The following is a 24,286-nucleotide window of genomic DNA, read 5'->3' as shown; positions in this document are numbered from 1 at the left end:
GCTCTTTGCCTGACCATTTTGGATGAATTTTAAAACAAAAACATTAACATGGCGACGTGAGTGATACATGATTATAAGGATTGATCTATGTTCTATTTAGAAACAACTTTCTTAGCTGATATATCTGCAGGGTAAACGATCTATGATCGCAGTGCAGACGAGCGACGAATTTAAAAGGAAAGGAGAGCTATGCAATCAGTCAAGACATAATAATATAATAAAATCGTAACTGTCCGCTGTCTGTACATGGAAGATATATAAGAAAAACTATTATAATAGGGCTTTGTGACCGCAATATAGCTCAAAACAATGATTTTGGATGATGATGGAGAGTTCCAATGAGAATGATATACGGGAACTGCATAGTAAGAAGTGATCTATGCCGCGGGAAACGGCTAGTTCTAAATATTTCATCTCCGTTTAGCTTTGTTAGAACTTTTTGGTTCTAGTCTAGAAAAGTCTAGAAAATGCTTTATACAGACCCATACACCTTGTGGGAGGTGAGGTACTGTGGGAATCCCCCCGTAAGGTGGGGGTGTACCCACCAAAAACCAGACGATATACCCTCGGGGTGCCATATGTCGGAGACATGGGTTCGCTTTTATTTTAGCCAGTCAGGATTCGATTATCAATGTTACCTAGCAATTGTTGTCGACTATCGTTATATACGTAATTGAAAATTGGTAGACGTTATAAATACTGTGTTACTTGAACTGTGAGTGATGTTGTGTGTTCGTTTGTGTATTTCGTGTAATTTGTTTGGACTTCATAAACTGTAAAAGTGACATCTACCAACTTGAGAGTTCCCTGCTGTTCAAGGTACAAGACTCAAGGTACGAGTTTCACTAAATATATTCAGCGAAACATGCGGTAAGTAGCGAATGTGGTATTCTCAAAAAATATTTTTCTCTTGTTTAACGGAATATACTAATTCCGTTGCAGAAATATCGGAGAAAAATACATTTTTTATTTTTATTTTTTTTTTGCTTGTGTCACTTAAAATGGCATACAAGCTGACGGCCCACCTGATGGAAAGTGGTAACCGTCGCCTATAGACATGTGCAGTACCATGGACATAACAGAGTATACTGTTTCGCCCATGATACCCTTCATTCCTGAGGACTCAGGTGTTATTCATCTGTACCCTGTAAATTCACGCCATATCCCACCCTTCAAACCGAAACACAGTCATGCAAACACAACTGCTTCACGGTAGAAACACGAATGGGACAGATATTACTTAGATCACAAAGTTTTTAATACATAAATATGTGTTTATATTTATAATAAGTTTACTATTGTAATATTTTGGAGAAAACAATAATAATAAATTTATTTCTTTATACAAAGATAGTTACATTACAGGGTTTGGTATTTCCTGTTAAGCAAAGATTGCTTATGTTAGGAGAAACCGCTCTTTGATAACAATAATTAAATTTCATAATCATCAAACAATAAAAAGTATCTCTCTATCTATGTGAATATTGAATCAAATCGTACCCACCGACAATAAATCGCTTGTCAGTCGCGCGTCTGCCTCGTGTCATAGATCACGCGCGCCGTTTGACCACTTTCACACAATAGGCATGCGACACACGTAACATTACATAAACCTGGTCAGTATGTCCGTGTGTCTGTATGCGTTCTAAATAAATAATATCACCAATTTGTTGTTACAATGACAACTTGGTCGCATGACGTCTGTCATAATGCGAACGTTTATGAGAACGAAGTGTGGTAACATCGAAATTAGAGGGGAAAGGGATGTTTTTTTTAAATGGGTGACAATGGAATGGTAACCCCGCCTGCGCTAACGGTATACGCTGACGGGACACCAGTGAGGGGTGATAGGTGACGATGGAAGCAGGTCAGTTAGCCCATCGTGATGAATTACGCTAGAATTAACCACGATGGTTTCCAGGGGGAACCACGTGAAGGTCGACCTGATGGGGTATATTGCTAGCAATGAGGCAGTTAGAGTTCATTACTAACAATCTCTTTCCCGGGGGAAAGGGATGTTAGAAATAAGTTTATTTTTATAAATATATTATTAAATATAAAAGTTATATATATATTTTTATATAAGTTTATTTCCAGGGGTGACCACGTGGAGGTCGACATGACAGGGCATCTAGACAACCCCATTACTAGCAATATACCCTATCAGGTCGACCTCCACGCGGTTCCCCCTGCAAACCATAGTGGTTAATTCTTGTTCAATTGATCACTATGGGCCAACTGACCCGCCTTCATCTTCACCTGTCACCCTTCACTGGTACCCTGTCAGCGTATACCAATTGCGCAGGCAGGGTTACCATACCATCTTCATAAAAAAAACAATCTTCTCAACAAATAAACGATATATCTATCTATCTATCTATCTAATTGAGCTATTTTTTTTTATGGGTGAAAATGTTACGATAACAATACGAATAATAATAATAACAAAACGATAATAATAAGGAGGTAGACCTGGTTGAGTATATTGCTAGCAACGGGATTCTCAGTCTCCATTACTAACAATCCCTTTCCCCCCTAATGTGGTTATTTTAAGGGATCAAGACTCTCTCTTGGAAAATTATTTATATGTTGATGCCATTTCATTAAAAAAAAAATCTTATTCTACAGAGATATAGAGCAAATTTCTCAAGGCAAATTTTTGCACATAGCGCGTAGATAAGGGAATGTAAAATGTCAATGACATTTAAGACGGACGAAAGTATGAATGAGTTAGAAATGAGCGAAATTTTAATTAGTCAATAGAAAATCAAGTTAACGATACGCAATGCAACGTTTACTTACTTTTTATTGGTAACCACTTCACGTTCTTGTTGACACTTGACACCAGACTATTTTCTCTCCCTCATTCGGACCGTAGAACGCGTATGTAAGAAAGAAACAAAATATTAAACTAACTTCAGATCAGATACGTTCATTCAACAACTTCAAGTAATAATTCATTACATTACATTAGTTTCGTCGCGAAACGATTACTGTTTACACGTCATTTTTTCACAATTCTATATTTAAAATGTAAACAAATGTTTGTTTATGTATTGAGTGAAATATCTCATAATTCTTACGCACGATGTCGAAAATAAAGTTTACAAGTAATGTGCCCGTGTTCAGTTTGTTTGTGTTATTATTAGTGGTTGTTCATGTTTTTTGCAATATAGTGGTAACCGAACACGAACATGTTCATTGTACCCATGAACACCCAAGGGAGGACCAAGTAAGTTTCGATACCGACCTCTTTTTCAAGCTCCCTTCTTTTTATTAGAATTTAAAAAATAAAAACTTTACTCACGACTTTGAGGTTATGTTTCCAATCGAATAAAAAAAAAAATACAAATGAACGACTAATTTGTGTTATATATCATTAGGTGTCGAGTTTATTTAACTAAAATTTACTTGGTAAATTATTTATGTTTCTGTTATGTTCTGTAATACGGTAAACGTATGTCCATATTTTTTTTATTACCTATAATCAGATAAAGAAACCAGCAAAAGAAAGCTTGTTAAATGCAACCGGTCCAATGTTATCAGATTTTAATGCAATAGACTGAAGTTCTTACAGGAATAACAGTAATTAGTATTTCTAAGATAGGTAATGAAGTGGTGAAAAATAAATAAATAATAAATTAATTACCCGAGGTTTCTTGTCAATCTGGTCTCCCTTTTCCACTTGGTGAGATCCCCATACCCCTTTCCTGTTTTTTTATATGTAACGTAAAATAATTTTTTTTTTAAACGTTAAATGTAGTAGGAGTATAGGTATTATGCTTTATTTACTTGTTTCAGTGAAATAACAACTGAATAAAAAGTTGTGTATTTTTAATTGACTTTTTTTACAAGATTCTTTCACCTCTTGCCTCCCCTTCCCCCTTTAATATCATATAATAGACCTCCCTTATTTAAATTATATAGTGGATGTAGTGATGCAATTTATGTTGTCAATATGGCTTATTGGGCAACATTTTTTTTTTTATTTTTTTTTCAGTCCTTGGTGGGGATTTGATAGCAATGAGTCTAGCCTCTTGCTAGCAATCTATTTATTTATTTAAAGCAATCTACTCTGTTAAGTCTATCTCCTTGCGAATCTCCAAGGAAAACATTATATTTAATAAAAAAAAAAAATCCTGGTATTACTTATACATAAGTCACAATGGATCAACTAATCGGACTCCATTCTTCTGTCATCTTTCACTGGTGTACCACTAATGTGATAGCACAAGTGATTGAAAGATAAAAAAAAGGAATGATAACCCATCATTCCTTTTTTTTATCTTTTTTAACCAGTTCTCAATTTAGTTAAGTATATTTTTTTATGCTTGTTACCTCATAACTCCGTTAGTTATAAAATCTGAAAAAAAAAATATTTGAAGGATATATTGGTTCCATTATCATCATCATCTCAGCCATTATCTGTCCACTGCTGAGCATAGGCCTTCCTCATAGACTGCCGTAAAGAATGACCCTGAGCCATCTGTCCATCTACTGACTCCCAGACTAATTGGTCCCATAGAAACTTTACTTTAATTCATATATTATTGTTTTATGCTTCAACATATTTTATAGCAATGAATTAGACACACAGTAATCTGATTAAAATTTTATCAAAATTGGTTTTGTAGTTTTTTTTTAATAATATAACTCGTTTTGCCACAAATAAAATCGGTATATATTTTGGGAAACAAAATCTACTTGTCTATGTATAATATGAATATATTACAAAAAAAGCTGTGTATTAAATGTACATTATACTCACATTTACTTACAAGCTCTAATTAGGACTAGTATTATTTAATATGTCTTCAAGACTTCAAAACAGGTTGAATGGGTCATCTTTTTTATCGTTTTCGAATTTTAAATGCAACACTTGAAGATTACAAACAGCTTTAATGTTTTTCTTTTTATTAATGACAACACGTCAATATTAACTATTTTTTGCCAGTGTCGAGCTTATGTTTCCCGCCATTTTTTTATTGGTCAGTTGAGCAACCGTTATGAGTACACTAGGAATTAAACACAATGGTCTCTAGCAGGATTACGTGAAGGTCAATCTGACAACTATATTGTCAATAATCTGTTACTAATAATCCTCTGCCCAAAACTTTAAATAGTTTTTAAATTATAGATTCGAAATATAGATTAATGTAAGTTGAATACGGTTTTGTAAGCGTGACATATTTTTTTTTTAATCATGGGAAAATAAGGCCAAGATAACAGTGTAAACTTACGTACACAATGAAACTGACATAATTAATGTATAAAACCTAAATATCTAACTTATACGCAATTCTGACCGCTTTGTATATGCATACGTGATGCAATTGGTAGGTATGTGACTTTTAATTTATGCAGTTTTATGGTCGTGCTTCATTTACTGAGTTGATGTACTGTAGTGATGTGGCGAATCGGATTTTTTTTGTATTTTGGTGTAAATAAAAAAAAAAATGAATAATTTTACAATCGATTTGTGAAACATATTTTAAATTAAGGTAATATTTAGTTATGTGACGACTTTTCTTTTAGTAATTATGGACAAATATCGTCATAGTCGTAGAATACTGACGGATCTGACAAAATATTACATATATAGATCCGTCAGTATTCTACGACTATGACGATATAACCATCAAATAGAAACGTAAAAACTTACGATAAACACCCGACTTTTTCCACACAGCCTCTCATTTGGGCCGTTGTGCGTATGAAACTCCGATTAGTATTCGAATAAGGAAGTACTCAAAACTATTCGAATATCGTGTATCTGAATTCTGTATCGAGTACTCGTCTACCTGAGTATTGAGCTTCTAGTAGATAATTGTTTATTAACCATTTTTGTGTCGCGAAAAAGCCTAAAAGTTAAGTAAAAGTCTTGCGACTCTTCCTATATATATATTTTTTTTGATCGGTAAAAATAGAATGGTAACCCCGCCTGCGCTAACGGGATACGCTGGCGGAGCACCAGTGAAGGGTGATAGGTGAGAATGAAAACAGGTCAGACCAGGCCCATCATGATGAATTCATCAGGAATTAACCATGATAGTTTCCAGGGAGAACCGCTAAGCTAGCAATGGGAGATTCTCAATCTCCATTACTAACAATCCCTTTCCCCCCCGCACAGGCGGGGTTACCATACCATTATCATACATTACGTACATCACTACATTGTAGTCGCGACTGTTTGTTTGCATACCTACTCCTCAATAAGGCAGTTGCTCGAATACCTTTAACTCACAATTGGAATGAAAAATCTATTATAACCATGTTGTTTGTTACCAAATAAAGGATTCTGAATCGCTATTTTAATTGTTATAGTGTTTTTTTTTTTTTTTTTTTATATACGTCATCGCAGCCATTACACTTTGTCGTACAATTAATATTACAGTTAAATTATTACAATATTTTATTATTATGTGCTGTGTGGTCCCAGCATAGAATAGGCCACCCCTTCCGTTCTCGTGGGTATTGTAAGAGGCGACTAAAGGAGGGCGAGGAATGGGCAGCAGCGTCCCTCTTAAAACATCTCCAAAGCCTTTTTTTTTTATTATACGACTTAGAATGGCAAACAAGCTGACGGCCCACCTGATGGAAAGTGGTAACCGTTGCCTATAGACATGAGCAGTATACAGTAGAACGGAGTTTACAGTTTCGCCCATGATACCACCCATGCGTTGCCATTCCTGTGGACTCAGGTGTTATTCCTCTGTACTCTGTAAATTGACGCCATATCCCACCCTTCAAACCGAAACACAGCCATGCAAACACAACTGCTTCACGGTTGAAACACGAATGGGACAGAGGTACCCAAGCAATCGCCTTCCAAGCCTAACTGCGGTTGCCAATTCGCCTGCCAAGCGTGGCAACTACTGGAAAAATCCCCAAAGGCTTATGTTCAGCAGTGGACAGTTAAAGGTTTGATATGATGGATATGTAATTATATCCTTTCAAATAAAAAATAATTTTCCAAATCGGTTTTTGACTGACGGAGTTATGAGGTAACAAACATAAAAAAAAAAAAACAAATAAATCGAGAAACTCCTCTTTGAAGTCATTTAAAAATAATCTTTGGTCTGTGGTATAGAAAGTTCAAATTACCCAAATCTTATATTAAATTAAAGACTGCTCATTATTAATAGTCATTATATTTAATTTTGGAAATGTATCTGTCATAATATTTAACAAAACTTGGTTACATACCTTTTTATTAAGATCTATAGAAACGTGACAGTATTTACTGTGGAAAAATCATAGATTGTGTATTTTTTTTTTATTACATTTTTATCGATCTATACATTCCGGTTTTGGAATTCACAAAATTCGTATAAAGTCGCGTGCAAAATCCATAAATGGAAAACCCTAACATGACGTAATCAATAATAGAAACTACGCCCCATGGTACTTGCGTAATTCGATAATTACCTATGGGAAAGCAGTACTATCTCTACTATTATATTACTAATTGTGTGTGTGAACAGTTGTAGTGGCAGGAGGGGACCATAATATAACTTACATTATAAAGTATTATAGAGAAAATATAATAACCTGTATGTTAGAGCGAGATAGACTATAGGACAATTATTTACAGAACATATGCTCGAAGCTGATTTGGCGGGAAAATGAAAAAAATAACTTTTTGACTACGTTTTGAAGTGGAATTAGTGTAAGTGAATGTTTTTATTTAGATTTTTTTTTATACAACTTAGAATGGCAAACAAGCTGACGGCCCACCTGATGGAAAGTGGTAACTGTCGCCTATATACATTACAGTGTCATAGACATAACAGAGTATACTGTTTCGCCCATGATACCCCCCATGCGTTGCCATTCCTGAGGACTCAGGTGTTATTCCTCTGTACCCAGTAAATTCACGCCAAGTGTGCTCTATCTGAATATGATATTAAAAAGGGAAATAAATAAAAAAGTTGCATGTTTTTCCATGTAATTACACTGTAAATATGTATATATATTCTAGAACAATTAGAGTTGGTAGAAAAAATATCTGATTTAATCAAAATAAAGTTCTGAACGTCACCAATTCGAAATTAAAATTGTATTATTTAATAAATTTCGCTATTTTTCCAATTTAAATTTCATACAAAGTCAGATCTGTCACGTGTACAAATTTACAAAACACGCAAACTAGTGTAAAAAAAAAAAATCAATAAAATGTCTTGTCTCGTTTTTGTGTTTTTTTTTTTAATGGATGATAATGGAATGGCAACCTCGCCACAAAACCCTATTATTTATTTGAACACATGTTATATTATTATATTACCTATATATATTGTTTTTTATTCGACCAAGTCACATGTGTTGTTATCATTCATTCTATTTCCGAACAAATATATCTTGTAACAAACAAGGAAAGTAATTTTGAGATATACAGTTCTTTTGATGGAAATATAATGAGATTTCCATTACCACAGGGACTGTACAAAAGTATCTTTGTTCGATTCGTGTTTCTACCGTGAAGTATTTGTGTTTGCATGGCTGTGTTTCGGTTTGAAGGGTGGGCATATGGCTATGAAATACAGGGTATAGAGGCATTTAACTTCAGTCCAATATATATGGCAACGCATAAGGTGTATCATAGGCGACACAGTATACTCTGTTACGTCCATGCTACTGCTCACGGCAGCAGTGAATTTACAAGGTACAGAGGAATGACACCCGCGTCCTCAGGAATGACAACGCACGAAGGATATTATGAGCGAAACAGTATACTCTGTTATGTGCATGGTACTGCTCGTGTCTATAGGCGATGGTTACCACTTTCCATCAGGTGGGCCGTCAGCTTGTTTGCCATTCTAAGGTAAAAAAAGGCTTCTGACATTCCTTCATATTATTTGTACTCTATTCAATTTTATATATGTATCACAACATAGTATAAAACAAAGTCGCTTCCCGTCTGTCTGTCCCTATGTATGCTTAGATCTTTAAAACTACGCAACGGATTTTGATGCGTCTTTTTTTTTAAATAAATAGAGTGATTCAAGAGGAAGGTTTATATGTATAAGACATGCGTAATATAGTAGAGAAACACTGATAAATTTAGAGGTTTCTAATGTGATGTCGTAAATAAACATATTTTTTTGCGCTTAGTACATTGCAAACGCTGGCTGAACCTTACGAGATAGATCTAAATAATGTACTACAGTATCGTACACCTTAAAAAGGTCTACAAAAAAGTCCACGATTGTATATGTATGAGGTATATACCTTAAGAAGGTCTAGAAAAATGTCCGCAATGGTATGTCTATCTCTTAGAAATAATCCACAATAACAGTTTTTTATCCTTTACTTTTTACGAGAAATAATGGTTTATTTACGAAACAATTTTAAGCAATGCAGCATTAATACTTATTCAGTCAAGTAGCTTAAATACATTGCGCATTTAATATAGATTAATATGGCCCTTTACAGTATGTAATTTAAATGAATATTGTAGAAAATATTATAGATTTAAAATGCAGGGACATAGCGGTTGCGGCGGTATCGGCCGGGGGCTGGCGGCGCTATTTAGTATCAACATTGCACCCGTGCGAATCCAGGGCGGGTTGCTATTTATTGTAATAATAAATATATCTATTGTAATGCGTAGAGGATGGATGAAAGAAGAATTACGAAAGAAATTTATCGAGCAAGAATGAATGGTGATGTCGATAGGAGCCGTCCTAGACTGACATATCTCGACTAAATAGCCGACGTGCTGAAGAAGGGCCAAATTAAAAGTACCCGTAACCGGCGAGCGTGTATGAAAAGATTGATGAATGTGGAGGAAGCGAAAGAGGTTTGTTTGAAAAGCATTTGGCGTTCCATTATTTTTGCCTACCATAATGGGAGACAGGCATGACAGATATGTATGTATTTGTATGTATATTATAATCAATCAATACATCTGTACAATAAAATCGTAACTGGTCGCTGTCTATACACGGAAGGTATATAAGAAAAACTATTATAAGGGGGCTTTATGCAAGTAATAGAACCCAAAACAATGATTATTAATTTTTTTTCTGTCTGTACGTTTGTGCACGCTAATCTCAAAAACGGCTTTACCGATTTCAACGCAGTTTTTACTAATGCGTTGCGGTTTATATCACGTAACATTTAGAGTTTGTTTTATTTCAATCGATTCATAAATAAAAAAGTTACATCAATCTAAAGAGTCACATATAAAATGCTATAAAATAACCGATCAGTTGTATTGGCTGAAACTTTATGAAGGTATTAGGTACGTGATTATCATTTAAGTATATAATACAATATAAGACTAGATTCATGAAGGGTTCCAATGGGAATGATATACGGGAACTGCATAGTTAGAAGCGGACAACGCCGCGGGAATTAGCCAGTGTATAATAGCGAAAATTGAGTAATAAGTGAAAGCTGAAATGAAAATTATAAACATTGGGAATATTAGAAAAATATAGTAATTTTTTTTTTTAATGGATGATAATGGAATGGTAACCCCACCCGCGCTATCGGTATACACCGGCGGGGCGCCAGTGAAGGATGATAGGTGAGGATGAAACAGGTCAGTTAGCCCATCGTGACGAATTCGACAAGAATTGTTCACGATGGTTTCCAGGGGGAACCACGTGGAGGTCGACCTGATCCGGCATATTGTTAGCAAGGGGGCTGTCAAATTCCATTGCTAACAATCCCTTTTCCCCCTACAGTAATATGTTAGAGCGGTATTGATAGATAGATAGGACCATTTTCATTTACGTCAATGGACTGTAGTGGTTTGGCGGATGTTTTGAACAAAATACATTCTTTTTTTTTTTTTTTTTTTTTTTTTTGCAAATTAAAGTATGATTTTGTTTAATTGGACATCATTAGTTAGGCTTACGAGTGCAATGTGTGGATATAATACAAAGTAGTGAGAAAAATATTTAAATGCAAAATTTTAGACGAAGGGGAAGACTGAGAAAGAACTATGGGGCCGGATAAAGAAAACTGTGTTATGTCGTAGAGGGAGGTCAAAGATATGGACTGGAATAGAGCTGGCTGGAAGAGAATGTATGAATCAGTTGCTATTAAAAGAGGAAACTCTTAATAAGAAGAATATTTCTAAATCATTGAAGAATTATTAAAGGTACTTACAAGAATTGATATAGAATTTTATGGCGTTTGATATATAAGTGAATCTGGATGCCGATGAGACGTAATAAAATAAATGAATAAATATATAGTATTTCTAGTTCTTTTTTAAAATTTCAATTTCTTTCAAATTCAAATTTAGAACTGTCACATGCATATATTTACATTCCACGCACACTAGCGTAATTGTATTTGGTCTCGCCTCCGTGATTACATTTTCAGTGTGCCAGTACGAGAGTTGTGTAATTTATGAATATTGTAAAATGCGTACATTTCCTGAGTCTAGGATTCGTTTCAAAGAAATAAAACGATCCGTTGACGTAACCGCGTGGCCTTGCTTGAATTGTCGTTTAATTGGCTCGCCTCATTTACAATTAACGTTCATTTATTTACAAGATGAAATGCGACTATGTAAATGAGAGGTCTCTTAGATTACCAAGGTTGTCCTTAAATTGTTATCTTTATATAGTGTCTCTTTATAAATCATCATCATCATCATCATCATCATGCCAGCCCAGTTAAATGTCCACTGCTGAACATAGGCCTCATCCATGAGTGGGAGTTTTGCTAGTAGTTGCCACTTTTGGCAAGTGGGTTGACAACCGCAGTTGGGCTTTTGGTGATGTTTTAAAAGGGACGCTTCTGCCTTTAATCCCTTGTCCATTAAGTTCCCTCAGTCACTTCATACGACACCCACGGAAAAGAACGAGTTGGACCATTCTGTACCGAGATTATACAGCCATTTTTTTTTCTCTTTTTATTAATGCTTTATCAAAATTAGCATAATATGTATTTGGTTTCTCGTAACATATTCCATCGATGGGTTATAAAATTAATATGGAATCGATATTGAAATAAACTATATAAATAAATTAATCATTAACAAAATATAATTAAATTTATAATTCAAAATATAATAATTACCTTTTCTTTTTTTAAGTAGACTAAAAATATCATTTTTTTTTAGATGTTCAAGATGAGACGACTCTATAGTTATTTATTGTAGAAGATTAAGTTTGTATGATTCTGTACCTTTGCCATTGTGACGTAATACGAACATTAATACCTATTTAAGATCTCATAATAAAAATCGGAACAGTATTCCCACAAGCCAAACAAACTTAATGAGAATCGCCCGATGAACATTTCGCACGCACTCTCTTATTGTATCGAATTGTGTAATTTTTACTTTCATTGCCTATTGTCGTCTTGAATGTTCACAACTATATGGCACATTGACGACATAATCGGTGCCTTTTGTTTCTGATCTAATGTCAGATTAAAAAAAAAAACTCGTTGTTTGACAAGCGTTTTGGCGGGAAATCAGGAAATGGTGTTCTTTTTTTTTCTGTACATTTGAATTGAAGTTACGCAGAATACACAAACGAATATGCATTATTCGCAGATTAGTTTCTGTTCTTAGATTCGAACCATAAACACAATAAAAAAAAAATAACGTGTGAATTAATTTTTAAATAAGACAAAAGACAGTGTGATCATGATTGTGTATCAATATTGATTTTATTTTGTCGTCGAAAAAAAGTTACGAAATTAACAAAGAAACCGTTGGCTTCTTTGGAAGTTTTCTTGTTTTTTTTAAACATATAATATTTTATTACTACATATTATTACTACATAATTCTTCACTAATGTTATAAATGTGAAATTGAGTTTGTTACCTTATCCCTTAAATACTTGAAGTTCCAAATTTGATACCGGGCTTATAAATCGCATCGGGCGCCTACAATCGATTTTATTTTAATATTTGGCTGTTTACATGTTACCAAATGTTTTTTTCAAAATAAATATATAAAAATATCGTTGTGATTTTTTTTTACTATTTTTTCCCATTAGTAAACACAGTAAAGGGTACACTTATATATTTTTTAATTTGATTTAAAAAATCTGACTTTTAAGGGTTATAGCGCCTTCGTGGCTCATTCAATCACTATGGAATTTGGTATATATATAGATAGATAGATAGATAATTTATTTGCATCACTTACTGTTGGCGATAGACCTCTTTTTACATAATTTACCTTTTTAGAATTATATTTTTATATTATGAATATGTCTTTTTGATATTTATTTTGTTTTTCTTCCTGATTGATATATATTGTTATATTGTGTACGTCTAAGAAAATATATTGGTAAGCCTCTCTCTTAATATTATTTTATTATTGTCGCTGCCCTCCTCTCCAACCAGCGCCTTTTTTACTTACAGCACACAAACAGCAAAAGATACAAAAGCAAAGTGAAAAAAGATAAAAAAATATACATGTACAAAAGATTAAAAAAAAGAAAAACCAAAAACAAAATCAGAATGCATAAAATTAATAAAAATTAATAAAAAATATATGTACTATATGATAAGACGGATGGAGAAGAACATAGGGTAGGTACTTTTTAATCCGGTCACGTGATACAGGCGCGGGTAAAAGTCGGTAAAGAGTGAAAAGTGAAAAGAATAATCTGTTAAGAATGTTTATTACGTTTTATAATATTAAACTTTGCAATGTACTCTATCTACATTGCAAAGTCACGAGAATATTGCGTGCACGAGTACATCACGTGGAAATTGCATCCTCATATGTCATTTCCTCGCACCATTTAAAGGAACAGCACGTAGATATATCAGCAGGGCCGGCTCAGGCCTGCTAGATGTTTTTTTTTTTTTTTTATTTTTATACCATGAAGGTTGCACACAACTTTTTATGCAACTTAGAATGGCAAGACTTAGGTAGGCGACGGTTACCATTTTCCATCAGGTGGGCCGTCAGCTTGTTTGCCATTCTAAGTTGTATAAAAAAAAATGTCGATATCGCCCATATCGGTCGGATATCCATTTTCGAATATGTTAAAAGTCTGTTAGGCAATATTATTTTTTGGATAACAGACTTTTAACATATTCGTTATTGCACCAGTATATATATATTGCCACTAAAATATATAGATATTGCTATATATAATAATAATAACATTTTTTTTATACAACTTAGAATGGCAAACAAGCTGACGGCCCACCTGATGGAAAGTGGTAACCGTCGCCTATAGACATGAGCAGTACCATGGACATAACAGAGTATACTGGTTCTCCCATGATACCCCCCATGCGTTGCCATTTACTTATAATGACAATTACTTATGGGAACCATAAAAACTTTGTTACTAATCACAAAAGTAGGATAGTGTATGATGACAGCTACATTAGTTGAAATAACTGTGTCATGGCCGTCAACGTCATGGCAATATGTAGATATTGGGGGGAAAGGGATTGTTACTAATGGAGACTGAGAATCCCATTGATAATGGAATGGTAACCCCGCCCGCGCTATCGGTATACACCGACGGGGCACCAGTGGAAGATGATAGGTGAGAATGAATGCAGCTCAGTTGGCCCACCATGATGAATTTGACAAGAATTAACCATGATGGTTTCCAGGGGGAACCGCGTGGAGGTCGACTTGAGAGGATATGTCGCTAGTAATGGGGCTATTAGACCTCATTACTAACAATCCCTTAACCCCCTATTTCTATACCTTACCCATCAGTAACTCTGTCTAATTTAAAGCTTACTATAAATTCTGTACATGTGTTTATAGGTACATAATTACATGGTGTATGAATGGTGGAAAGTTGTGAAAGATTGTTTACTAGGTTTTACGAGCATTGAGTATTCACGTATTTACGACTTGAATGGGTAAATAGAATAGTGCTTAGGCCCGTAAGAACGGTGGATAGCTTGTTCTGCGTACAAATTTTCCCTCTGTCAACCGACTTCAAAAAAGGAGGTTCTCGATTGGATTGTATTTTTTTTAATATATATTACACTAAAACATACAGTAACAACAATAAGTTAACAACAATGTTAGCAAAGGCGAACTTATCTCTAAAAGAGATCTCTTCCAGTCAACCTAACGTAGTAGCATAGGAAGTAGTGAGTGGGCAGCAGTAGTGCAAGACAGGAATTTAAATAAATATTTACATAAATTATAAATCATTATATATATATATATATATATATATATATATATATATATATATATATATATATATATATATATTCTTTATTGCACTAAAGCATACAGTAACAACAATGTTAGCAAAGGCGAACTTATCTCTAAAAGAGATCTCTTCCAATCAATCTAATAACTACGTCAAAAACGTACAAACTGATTTGTAAAATCTTATCTTTTTTTATCCGAATGAATAAAAAAAGTAAACACAGTGTAGGCTGTAGCCTATTTGGGTCACTGCGACACACATGGCGAAAATATATTTTCGTGATTTATCTTTTGTTTTATATTTAAAAAATGTTTTAATAATATAGTAAGTAACTAATTTGATTGTATAAACTCATTTGTTAATTTACGTGTGTCATAAATGGCTCAAAGTGTTTATCTATCCATCTCGGACGACCTTCCACTAGATGGAGTGACGACCTGAAGTGCGTTGCAGGGAGTCAGTGGATGCGGGTGGCTCGGGACCGTTCTTTATGGCAGTCTATGGGAGAGGCTTATGTCCAGTAGTGGACGTATAATGGCTGTAATGATGATCTGAATGGGTATACTTGCAGATTGGTCCCGTAGAAGTTTTATCAAAATTGATCCAGGAGTTTTTTTTATACAACTTAGAATGGCAAACAAGCTGACGGCCCACCTGATGGAAAGTGGTAACCGTCGCCTATAGACATGAGCAGTACCATGGACTTAACAGAGTATACTGTTTCGCCCATGATACCCCCCATGCGTTGCCATTCCTGAGGACTCAGGTGTTATTCCTCTGTACCCAGTAAATTCACGCCATATCCCACCCTTCAAACCGAAACACAGCCATGCAAACACAACTGCTTCACGGTAGAAACACGAATGGGACAGAGGTACTCAAGCAATCGACTTTTGTACAAAGTCTCCCTCTGGTAATAATTATTAAATAATTGTATATCTTTCGTCCTCTTTTTACTAATTATATTTGTGTAAGAAGAAAGGAGACAACCATATGATTTACAGTTTTTATTTTATCATTCCTTCTATGTAATTCCTTGTTCTTAGGTAGGTACTCAATAATGGTAACGCATGGGTACCCGTGGGCGTTACAGTGTATTCAACGGCGCTTATGAAGTCTATAGACGGTTACAACTTTCCATCAGGTGGGTCGTCAGCGTATTTGCTATTTCAAATTACATAAAAAAGACCGGTCAAGTGCGAGTCGGACCCGCGCACCGAGGGTTCCGCACATATTATAATTGAAAATAAATATTGCATTTTATTTTTTGTTTGTGAAATTTACGTTTTTCGGATTTTCCCTTTTATCTGTGTTGTACGAAATTGCTTCTTGTCAAATTAGACTATTCTAAGTCAACGGGAAGATAGAAGGTCAGGATTTCTTAAACTTTTTGCAGTCCACGACCAATCAATGCTGTCACAGTTTACCACGAACCTCTGTCAAAAAACATTTTAATTTGGTCCTCAAATTTAGATAAAGAAAAAAAAAATTATTAAAAGAATCTTTTATTGGTATTTCCAATAGATTCTATTGAATTCGTCGTCTGACGACGACGACGCGTCTCGCCGAGTTTGCTACACAATTTTCTAATAAATATTTTTACAATTAACTGACCTATTGTGGACCCCTGATACACATTCACCGGACCTCGGAGTCTCTATATGTCTCTCTAAGTCTCTCTATGTTATATGGAAGTCTAAGGAGTCTATGAACACCACTTTACAAAACCCTGCTATAGCTTTTGATTCTCTTGCAAATGTTAAACCATAAGCTATAAACGGCCGTTTGATTTTTCATAGCTTTTAGCGTTTGACTTAAGTCATCATCATCATCATACCATCCTTTAACTGTCCACTGCTGAACATAAATCTCCCCCTTGGGGGGTTTTGCCAGTAGTTGCCACGCTTGGCAGGCGGATTGGCAACCGCAGTTAGGCTTTAAAGATGTTTTAAGAGGGACGCTACCCGTCGTCCTCCCTTAGTCGCTTCTTACGACACCCATGGGGAAAGAAGGAGTGGCCTATTCTATGCCAGGACCACCAAATGTATTTGATATTAATTCTATCTTATTTTTTTTATACCACTGAGGTGGCAAATAAGCATACGGCCCACCTGATGGTAAGTGGGTAGTGGTGGTGTTGGTAAGCCTATGAACACCTGCAATACCAGAGGTATTACGCGCGCGTTGCCGACCCTGAAGAAACCTCTTTACCCCCCTTTTGAAGAACCCCATGCTGTAGTTTCTTGGGAAAACCTCGGCAGGGAGCTTATTATACTTCCGGAGGAAAAGGCTCTTGATACACAGATAATAAATTGATGCTATAAGGGTTTAATTTTTCCTCCTAGAGACACGGAACCCTAAAAAGATAATCGACGGGTTTCCTACAAGATGTTATTCAACAATTTTCTACAATCAGAGTTTTTACAACAACTCGGTACAACTGTTGTATTTATATTATTAGATAAGAGGTTTTTTCTTGACACTGGCGTTAGTCGATAGAAATTGGCATTGATTCCGAACTTTCACTGACTCGACACTGTGTGTAGTTGCCTACGTACAGATTAAAAGTTCGACTGCATTCGTTTGCTGGCAGTTTTTTATTTTTTTTTTATTTATTTATTTAACACTTTATTGCATTAACATAACAGGATTTGTTGAACAATTTTCGATAAGTATAGTGTAGTACAAAAGGCGGTTTTATTGCTAAGCAATCTCTTCCAGACAACCTTTGGGTAGAAAGAATTAAAGTATAAATCAGTAGGTGGCGCGTTAAATAATAGATCTGTAAAAATAATGTAAAAATAATAAATATCTGTGTAAGCACAATTATATACATACATAAATATACAACATACATTTACCAGTACTAACATTTACCAGAGGGAGACTTTGTACAAAAGTCGATTGCTTGGACACCTCTGTCCTATTCGTGTTTCAACCGTGAAGGAGTTGTGTTTGCATGGCTGTGTTTCGGTTTGAAGGGTGGGATATGGCGTGAATTTACTGGGTACAGTGGAATAACACCTGAGTGCTCATGAATGGCAACGTATAGGGGGTTTATTGGGGGAAACAGTATACTCTGTTATGTTCATGGTACTGCTCATGTCTATAGGCGACGGTTACCACTCTCCATCAGGTGGGCCGTCAGCTTGTTTGCCGTTCTAAGTCGTATAAAAAAAAACATATATAACATACATTTTAATAACTGATCGAAGTCTGTATCCTTTAAAAGGGACCGTTCTAACATTGAAACTGGGAATTTTCAGAGAAACTTGGATACGTAAATGATCAAAGTATCTTCTTCAAGGCACTTTCTTCCACGCACAACCACTCTTTGGAATCAACTTCCAGCAGCAGTATTTCCGAACCGATACAACATAACCTTCAAGAAAAAAACATATTCCTTTTTAAAAGGCCGGCAGCACACCTGCAATGCCGTTAGTGTTGTGGGTGATCATGGGCGGCCGTAGTCACTTACCATCAGGTGAGCCGCATGCTCGTTTGCCCCCTGTGTTGTAAAAAAAATCGTATTGGTGATATTCAGTCGAGTGAAGTATCTATCGAGAATCGGTTCATTGGCGCACGCGGAAGTGAAACGATGCCGTGTGTATCGGATGAGATAACGCTATTACTGGTTACGTTACTATTGCACAATTCGTGCCGTATCGTTTTTTATTATTCGTACTAGATTAAAAGATTATAAACGGACTAATCGTTCATCTAATTTAATCATTTTCTGGTCATGAGTACCTCTGTCCTCGTGATTCTACTCTGTGCAGTTTTTTTTTTTGGGTGGAGAATATGCCAGTAAAAGGACACAGTAGATGTGTACATGTGCTTTCCGACTGTATTGGGTCGGGGAAAGGGATTGTTAGTAATGAGATTTAACAGCCCCATTGCTAGCACCCTATATACACCCTACCAGATCGACCTCCACGTGGTTCTCCCTGGAAACTATAGTGGTTAATTCTTGTTCAATTGGTCACTATGGGCGAACTGACCTGCTTTCATCCTCACCTGCACCCTTCACTAATGCCCCGCGAGTATATACTATTAGCGCATACGAGGATACCATTCCATCTTCACCCATTAAAATAAAAACTGTATTGGGTTGATTGGAAGAGATCTCTGTCAGAGATAAGTCCATCCTTGCTCACGATATTTATATATGCATTAGCAATGTAGTTTACAAGTTCAATAAAGAATGTATATAAAATTATATCTCAGTATTGGTGTCACAATGCATTCTGTGATGTCCACGATCCTGTTCATGTTTATAGCCGGCAGTTGCAGTCCATCTGGTGTTCTATTATCTATGTTATTTTAAGTATCATAAATAAAATCGCCCACATTGTTCAGGGCTGGCCGTTGAACAAGTCCTTAGCTATATTTATGGGAGGGCCAAAGGCGCCGTGCCCACTACAAAATTGGTTGGTGCCCACACCAACATGCAACGGAGTATTCAGCTATGGGCAAAAGTATGTTTGAGAGTGCAAGTGAGCCTTTTTCTTAAAGGCCTCTGGAATATAATATTAAATTCGCCAATTGTTCTTATCATCAATGGAAGAAATACGTATTAAAACTGTCTAATGAATTAAGGAACTTAAAATATAATTTAATGTCGGTACTTAACGAAAACTTTACAGTGCTACGCCATTATTTCTTGATCGAACATCAAGAAGCAATGGAGGATTGCTGGTAAATGTTACCATCAATTTCCTTGTTAAAGTTTATTTTGATAATCAATACGGAAGCACCGAGAATGCAAGCACTATTGTAAGATGGAAGCGTTCTAGAGTTCTAATTTTATGCTACAAGTAGGTTTCTGTATCTATTATTCCTTGATTAATTTATTTTTTATTATATTTACTTATAAATCTTTTTAAAAAGCTTCAGGCGCATTTCGAAATGTCAATCAGTTGTTAAAATGCTTATTTTTTTTTAGTGAATTCCCGCCAAAAACTAGATAGTCTTTGTCTTATTTTTTTTTTTTTATAGCAACTTGTCCATTTTCATCTCGATACTCATATATAGGTTAGTAGAATAATCCATAGACAATCAATATGTGTTAATAAAACTGAGGTGAATGCCTCGATCTTGGTCCATTGCTCTAAACAAATCGAGCTAGTTTTTTTATTTGCGTGATTTCATTACGTTGAAGGTCGTGTTGCTACAGAATATGAAGTAAAAACAATGGCGCGAAACGCCCATACTTCAGAAATACACCAATTTCAAGGTTAACTCTATGGAAATCGTTTTAAACAGTATTATTAAGTTAGTAGCTTCAAAACGAATCCGTGGCACTCTGTACAGAAATACGTTTATATGTAATCTATGCGACCAGTTTATTAAATTTGAAAACTTTGCACTATGACGTAACAAGGTTTTATTTATCCATATTGGCGTTTTAGATAAATTCATATTATAAAAATAGCTTTGATTTATTATGAAAAATTTGTAATGTTTTTGAAAACTTAATTGTCAACGTTTTTTTAATCATCGCGGGTGTTTTTCCTTTTTTTTATACTTAATTATTCCTGTTTACATAATTATGAAGTTTTAAATGACTATTTAATGACAGTATGCCTGCACGAGTTCGGTTATCTGCTATCTTGTGTCTTAAAAATACATTATAAAAGTATTACACTTTTCTTTCATCTATGTTTAAACATATTTCAGAATTACTGAGCAAATACACACTACCAGATTACCAAAGGGAGACTTTGTACAAAAGTCGATTGCTTGGGTACCTCTGTCCCATTCGTGTTTCTACCGTGAAGCAGTTGTCTTTGCATGTTTATGTTTCGGTTTAAGGGTGAGATATGGCGTTAATTTACTGGGTACAGAGGAATAACACTCGAGTCCTCAGGAATGGCAACGCATGGGGGTATCATGGGCGAAACAGTATACTCTGTTATGTCCATGGTACTGCTCGTGTCTATAGGCGACGGTTTCCACTTTCCATCAGGTGGGCCGTCAGTTTGTTTGCCATTCTAAGTTGTATAAAAAAAGAAAAAAAAAATTATGAGTAGGCATCACCCTTAAACTGATGAAACTGGAAGATTGAATATATGCAATCACTTAGAAATATTAACACAGTATAACAAACGAACATACAAAATATTAATATGGATAGGTATCATAAAAGACCTAGCTATATTTTATTATAGTGTAAAATTATCATATTCAAAGAACTGTTTACACAGATTTCATATAAATGTATTTTTGTTTAGTGACGCGGCCTTACATATCACCTACTTAATAATAGCATTCTATAATCTATAGATAAAGCACTTTGAAAAATTAAATTAAAACAGGTGTCTACATTTTTTTTATTGGATGAAAATGGAGTGGTAACCCCGCCTGTGCTAATGGGATACGCTGGCGGGGCACCAGTGAAGGGTGATCGATGAGGATGAAAACAGGCCAGTTAGCCCATCATGATGTATTCATCAGGAATTGATCATGATAGCTTCCAGGGGGAACCGCAAAGAGGTCGACCTGGTTGGATATATTGCTAGTAATGGGATTCTCAGTGTTCATTACTAACAATCCCTTTTCCCTCCAGGTGTCTACATTTGACACAAAAACAATTTCGATAAAACATTTTCTTGTATTATTAATAAAAGATTTAACTTAATATTTGTACAGAATAATAGATTAGTTTACTGTGTAAAAATCTTTGTTGCAAAATGTAACGTGTTTCAGCGACTTTCTTGTTCGTGTTCAGTTAAATGAAAATAACTGAACGCCGTTGAAGCGTGGCGGCTTTGCTATAACTTACGACTCTAGGGTACCGTTTGTTATTTAAATAAAACACCTAGATCATATTTATCTAGATAGTTTCTCTATATACATTGCGCTAGAAACAGTTCGTCTCTCCAAGAGGCAAACTAATCTACTATCGATAGAACAGTCTTCGCTAGCGAGTCCATGAGATAGAATGAGACGGCGACGTGCGGCGTCTTATTATTTCTCATGCAAATCCTAACCGAAATATATTTATTGTTAGTAATGTGGATTACCGGTCCATTGCTAACAATATACGCTATCAGGTCGACCTCCACGTGGCCCTCTGGAAGCCATCGTGCTGAATTCCTGGTGTATTCATCAAGATGGGCTGTCTTTCCATCCACGCCTATTATCCTTCATATCATCCTTCTCTTTGACATTTGACTAGTGGAAAGCGATTTATTCTTGTAAGAGTATATTTTTCTCTGTTTATAATTATATTTTGTCTGTTATACTTACTACATTTATTTTCTATATTCCTCAATATAAGACCAGTGCCGACTCTTAAAATATGTAATTATTACTTACTCTGTGCCATAGATTAAGGAGTACCTGCGTTCTGTGCATACTATAATTTCACGAATCAATGGAAATGTGTACAACTATGTATGTATGCACGAAACCTATTTATAGTGTACGGCTCACTCTTGTCCCGCATTCCATCCGCAGCAGAGCGTGGGCATTAATAAAATCTCGGATCGTATCGGAGCGAAAATGCTACGTCAAGAAGATTCCATATTTTTCAATGACTTTGTGAAATGGAGTGTTATTTCTTTGGAGGATCTGCGATTGTGGGACGCAATCTCCTGTGTCCCTTTTGTCCCTTTGTGTCCTCTATACTTTATGAAGTAGGGTTTCAACATAGCAACCGATAGTACTGTCGAAGTCGCAGAGTTTAGGTATAAATAAATTTCACCAGAGGGAGACTTTGTATAAAAGTCGATTACTTGGGTACCTGTCCCAATCGTGTTTCAACCATGAAGCAACTGTGTTTGCATGGCTGTGTTTCGGTTTGAAGGGTGATATATGGCGTGAATTTACTAGGTACAGAGGAATAACACCTGAGTCCTCAGGAATGGCAACGCATGGGGGGTATCATGGGCGAAACAGTATACTCTGTTATGTCCATGGTACTGCTCTTGTCTATAGGCGAAGGTTACCACTTTCCATCAGGTGGGCCGTCAGCTTGTTTGCCATTCTAAGTAATATAAAAAAATAAAATAAAAAAATGTCTAAATATAAACCTAACAACAACTTGACTTTAAGGACTGATGTAGTTTAACACCCCTATTACTAACTAGATACCCTTTACTATGTACCAGAGGGGAAGGGATTGTTAGTAATGGGGAGGTTAGTCCCCATTGCTTTTTTTAATAGGTGAAAATGGGAAAAAATGAAATGTAAAAACAGTATTATTGCCAGAGGGAGACTTTGTACAAAACTCATTTGCTTTAGTACCTCTGTTCCATTCGTGTTTCTACCGTGAAATAGTTGTATTTGCATGGCTCTGTTTCGATTTAAAGGGTTCTCTTGGTAAGTGACAAATGGCATGGTAACACCGCTTGCGCTATCGGTATACACTGGCAGAGTACCAGTTAGAGGTGATATTCTCTCCATCTTCTCTTATCATCTTTCAATGATGGGTATCATGCCCCAGCGTGTATCGATCGCGCCGGCAGGATTACCATTTCATTTTTATCATTAAAAAGTAACATTTGTATTGCTGTTATTAATAGTCAGAGAATGGTCAAAGTTTCTATTTATATATGTTTTTTATAATGTTACGCGGTTTTGACGATTTTTTTTTGCAGTCATTAACTTTTTTTATACAACTTAGAATGGCAAACAAGCTGACGGCCCACCTGATGGAAAGTGGTAACCGTCGCCTATAGACATGAGCAGTACCATGGACATAACAGAGTATACTGTTTCGCCCATGATACCCCCCCCCCCCCATGCGTTGCCATTCCTGAGGACTCAGGTGTTATTTCTCTGTACCCAGTAAATTCACGCCATATCCCACCCTTCAAACCGAAATACAGTTATGCAAACACAACTGCTTCTCGGTTGAAACACGAATGGGACAGAGGTACCCAACCAATCGACTTTTGTACAAAGTCTCCCTCTGGTATAACTGTCATCATTATCATAATAGTCGTCAACTGCTTACTGCTGAACTTTTGTTCCATTCTATGCCAGGACTACACGGACCCTAATGTCACTCCTGTATTGGTCCCATATTAATAACGCTATATTTAGGTCTGATCAAAGTTTCACATTATCAGTTATTCTTTATTCTCGTCTACCATCTAAGGAACTTACAATTTTGATCGTTAGAACGAACGAACGTGCCATATAAGTTTTCGTAATGTGA

The 24,286-nt window shown here is 35.6% G+C and overlaps 1 protein-coding gene across 2 annotated transcripts in view; it reads left to right on the top strand.

Moving 5' to 3' along the window:
- Window positions 1-2,978: 2,978 nt before the first annotated feature.
- Window positions 2,979-24,286, top strand: part of LOC113514639 (leishmanolysin-like peptidase) — a 75,156-nt gene continuing 53,848 nt past the window's right edge. For both annotated transcript variants that reach the window (XM_052892230.1, XM_052892229.1), the window contains exon 1: window positions 2,979-3,232. In XM_052892230.1, coding sequence (XP_052748190.1) covers window positions 3,089-3,232 — 144 coding nt within the window. In that variant the 5' untranslated portion in view covers window positions 2,979-3,088. The remainder of the gene's footprint in view (window positions 3,233-24,286) is intronic.

Source organism: Galleria mellonella, unplaced genomic scaffold (genome assembly GCF_026898425.1).
Source record: "Galleria mellonella isolate WM207_F2 unplaced genomic scaffold, CSIRO_AGI_GalMel_v1 utg150, whole genome shotgun sequence".
Taxonomy (NCBI): Eukaryota; Metazoa; Arthropoda; class Insecta; order Lepidoptera; family Pyralidae; genus Galleria; species Galleria mellonella.
Note: the sequence above shows the minus strand (reverse complement) of the source record. Positions and strands in the feature narration are given on the sequence as shown.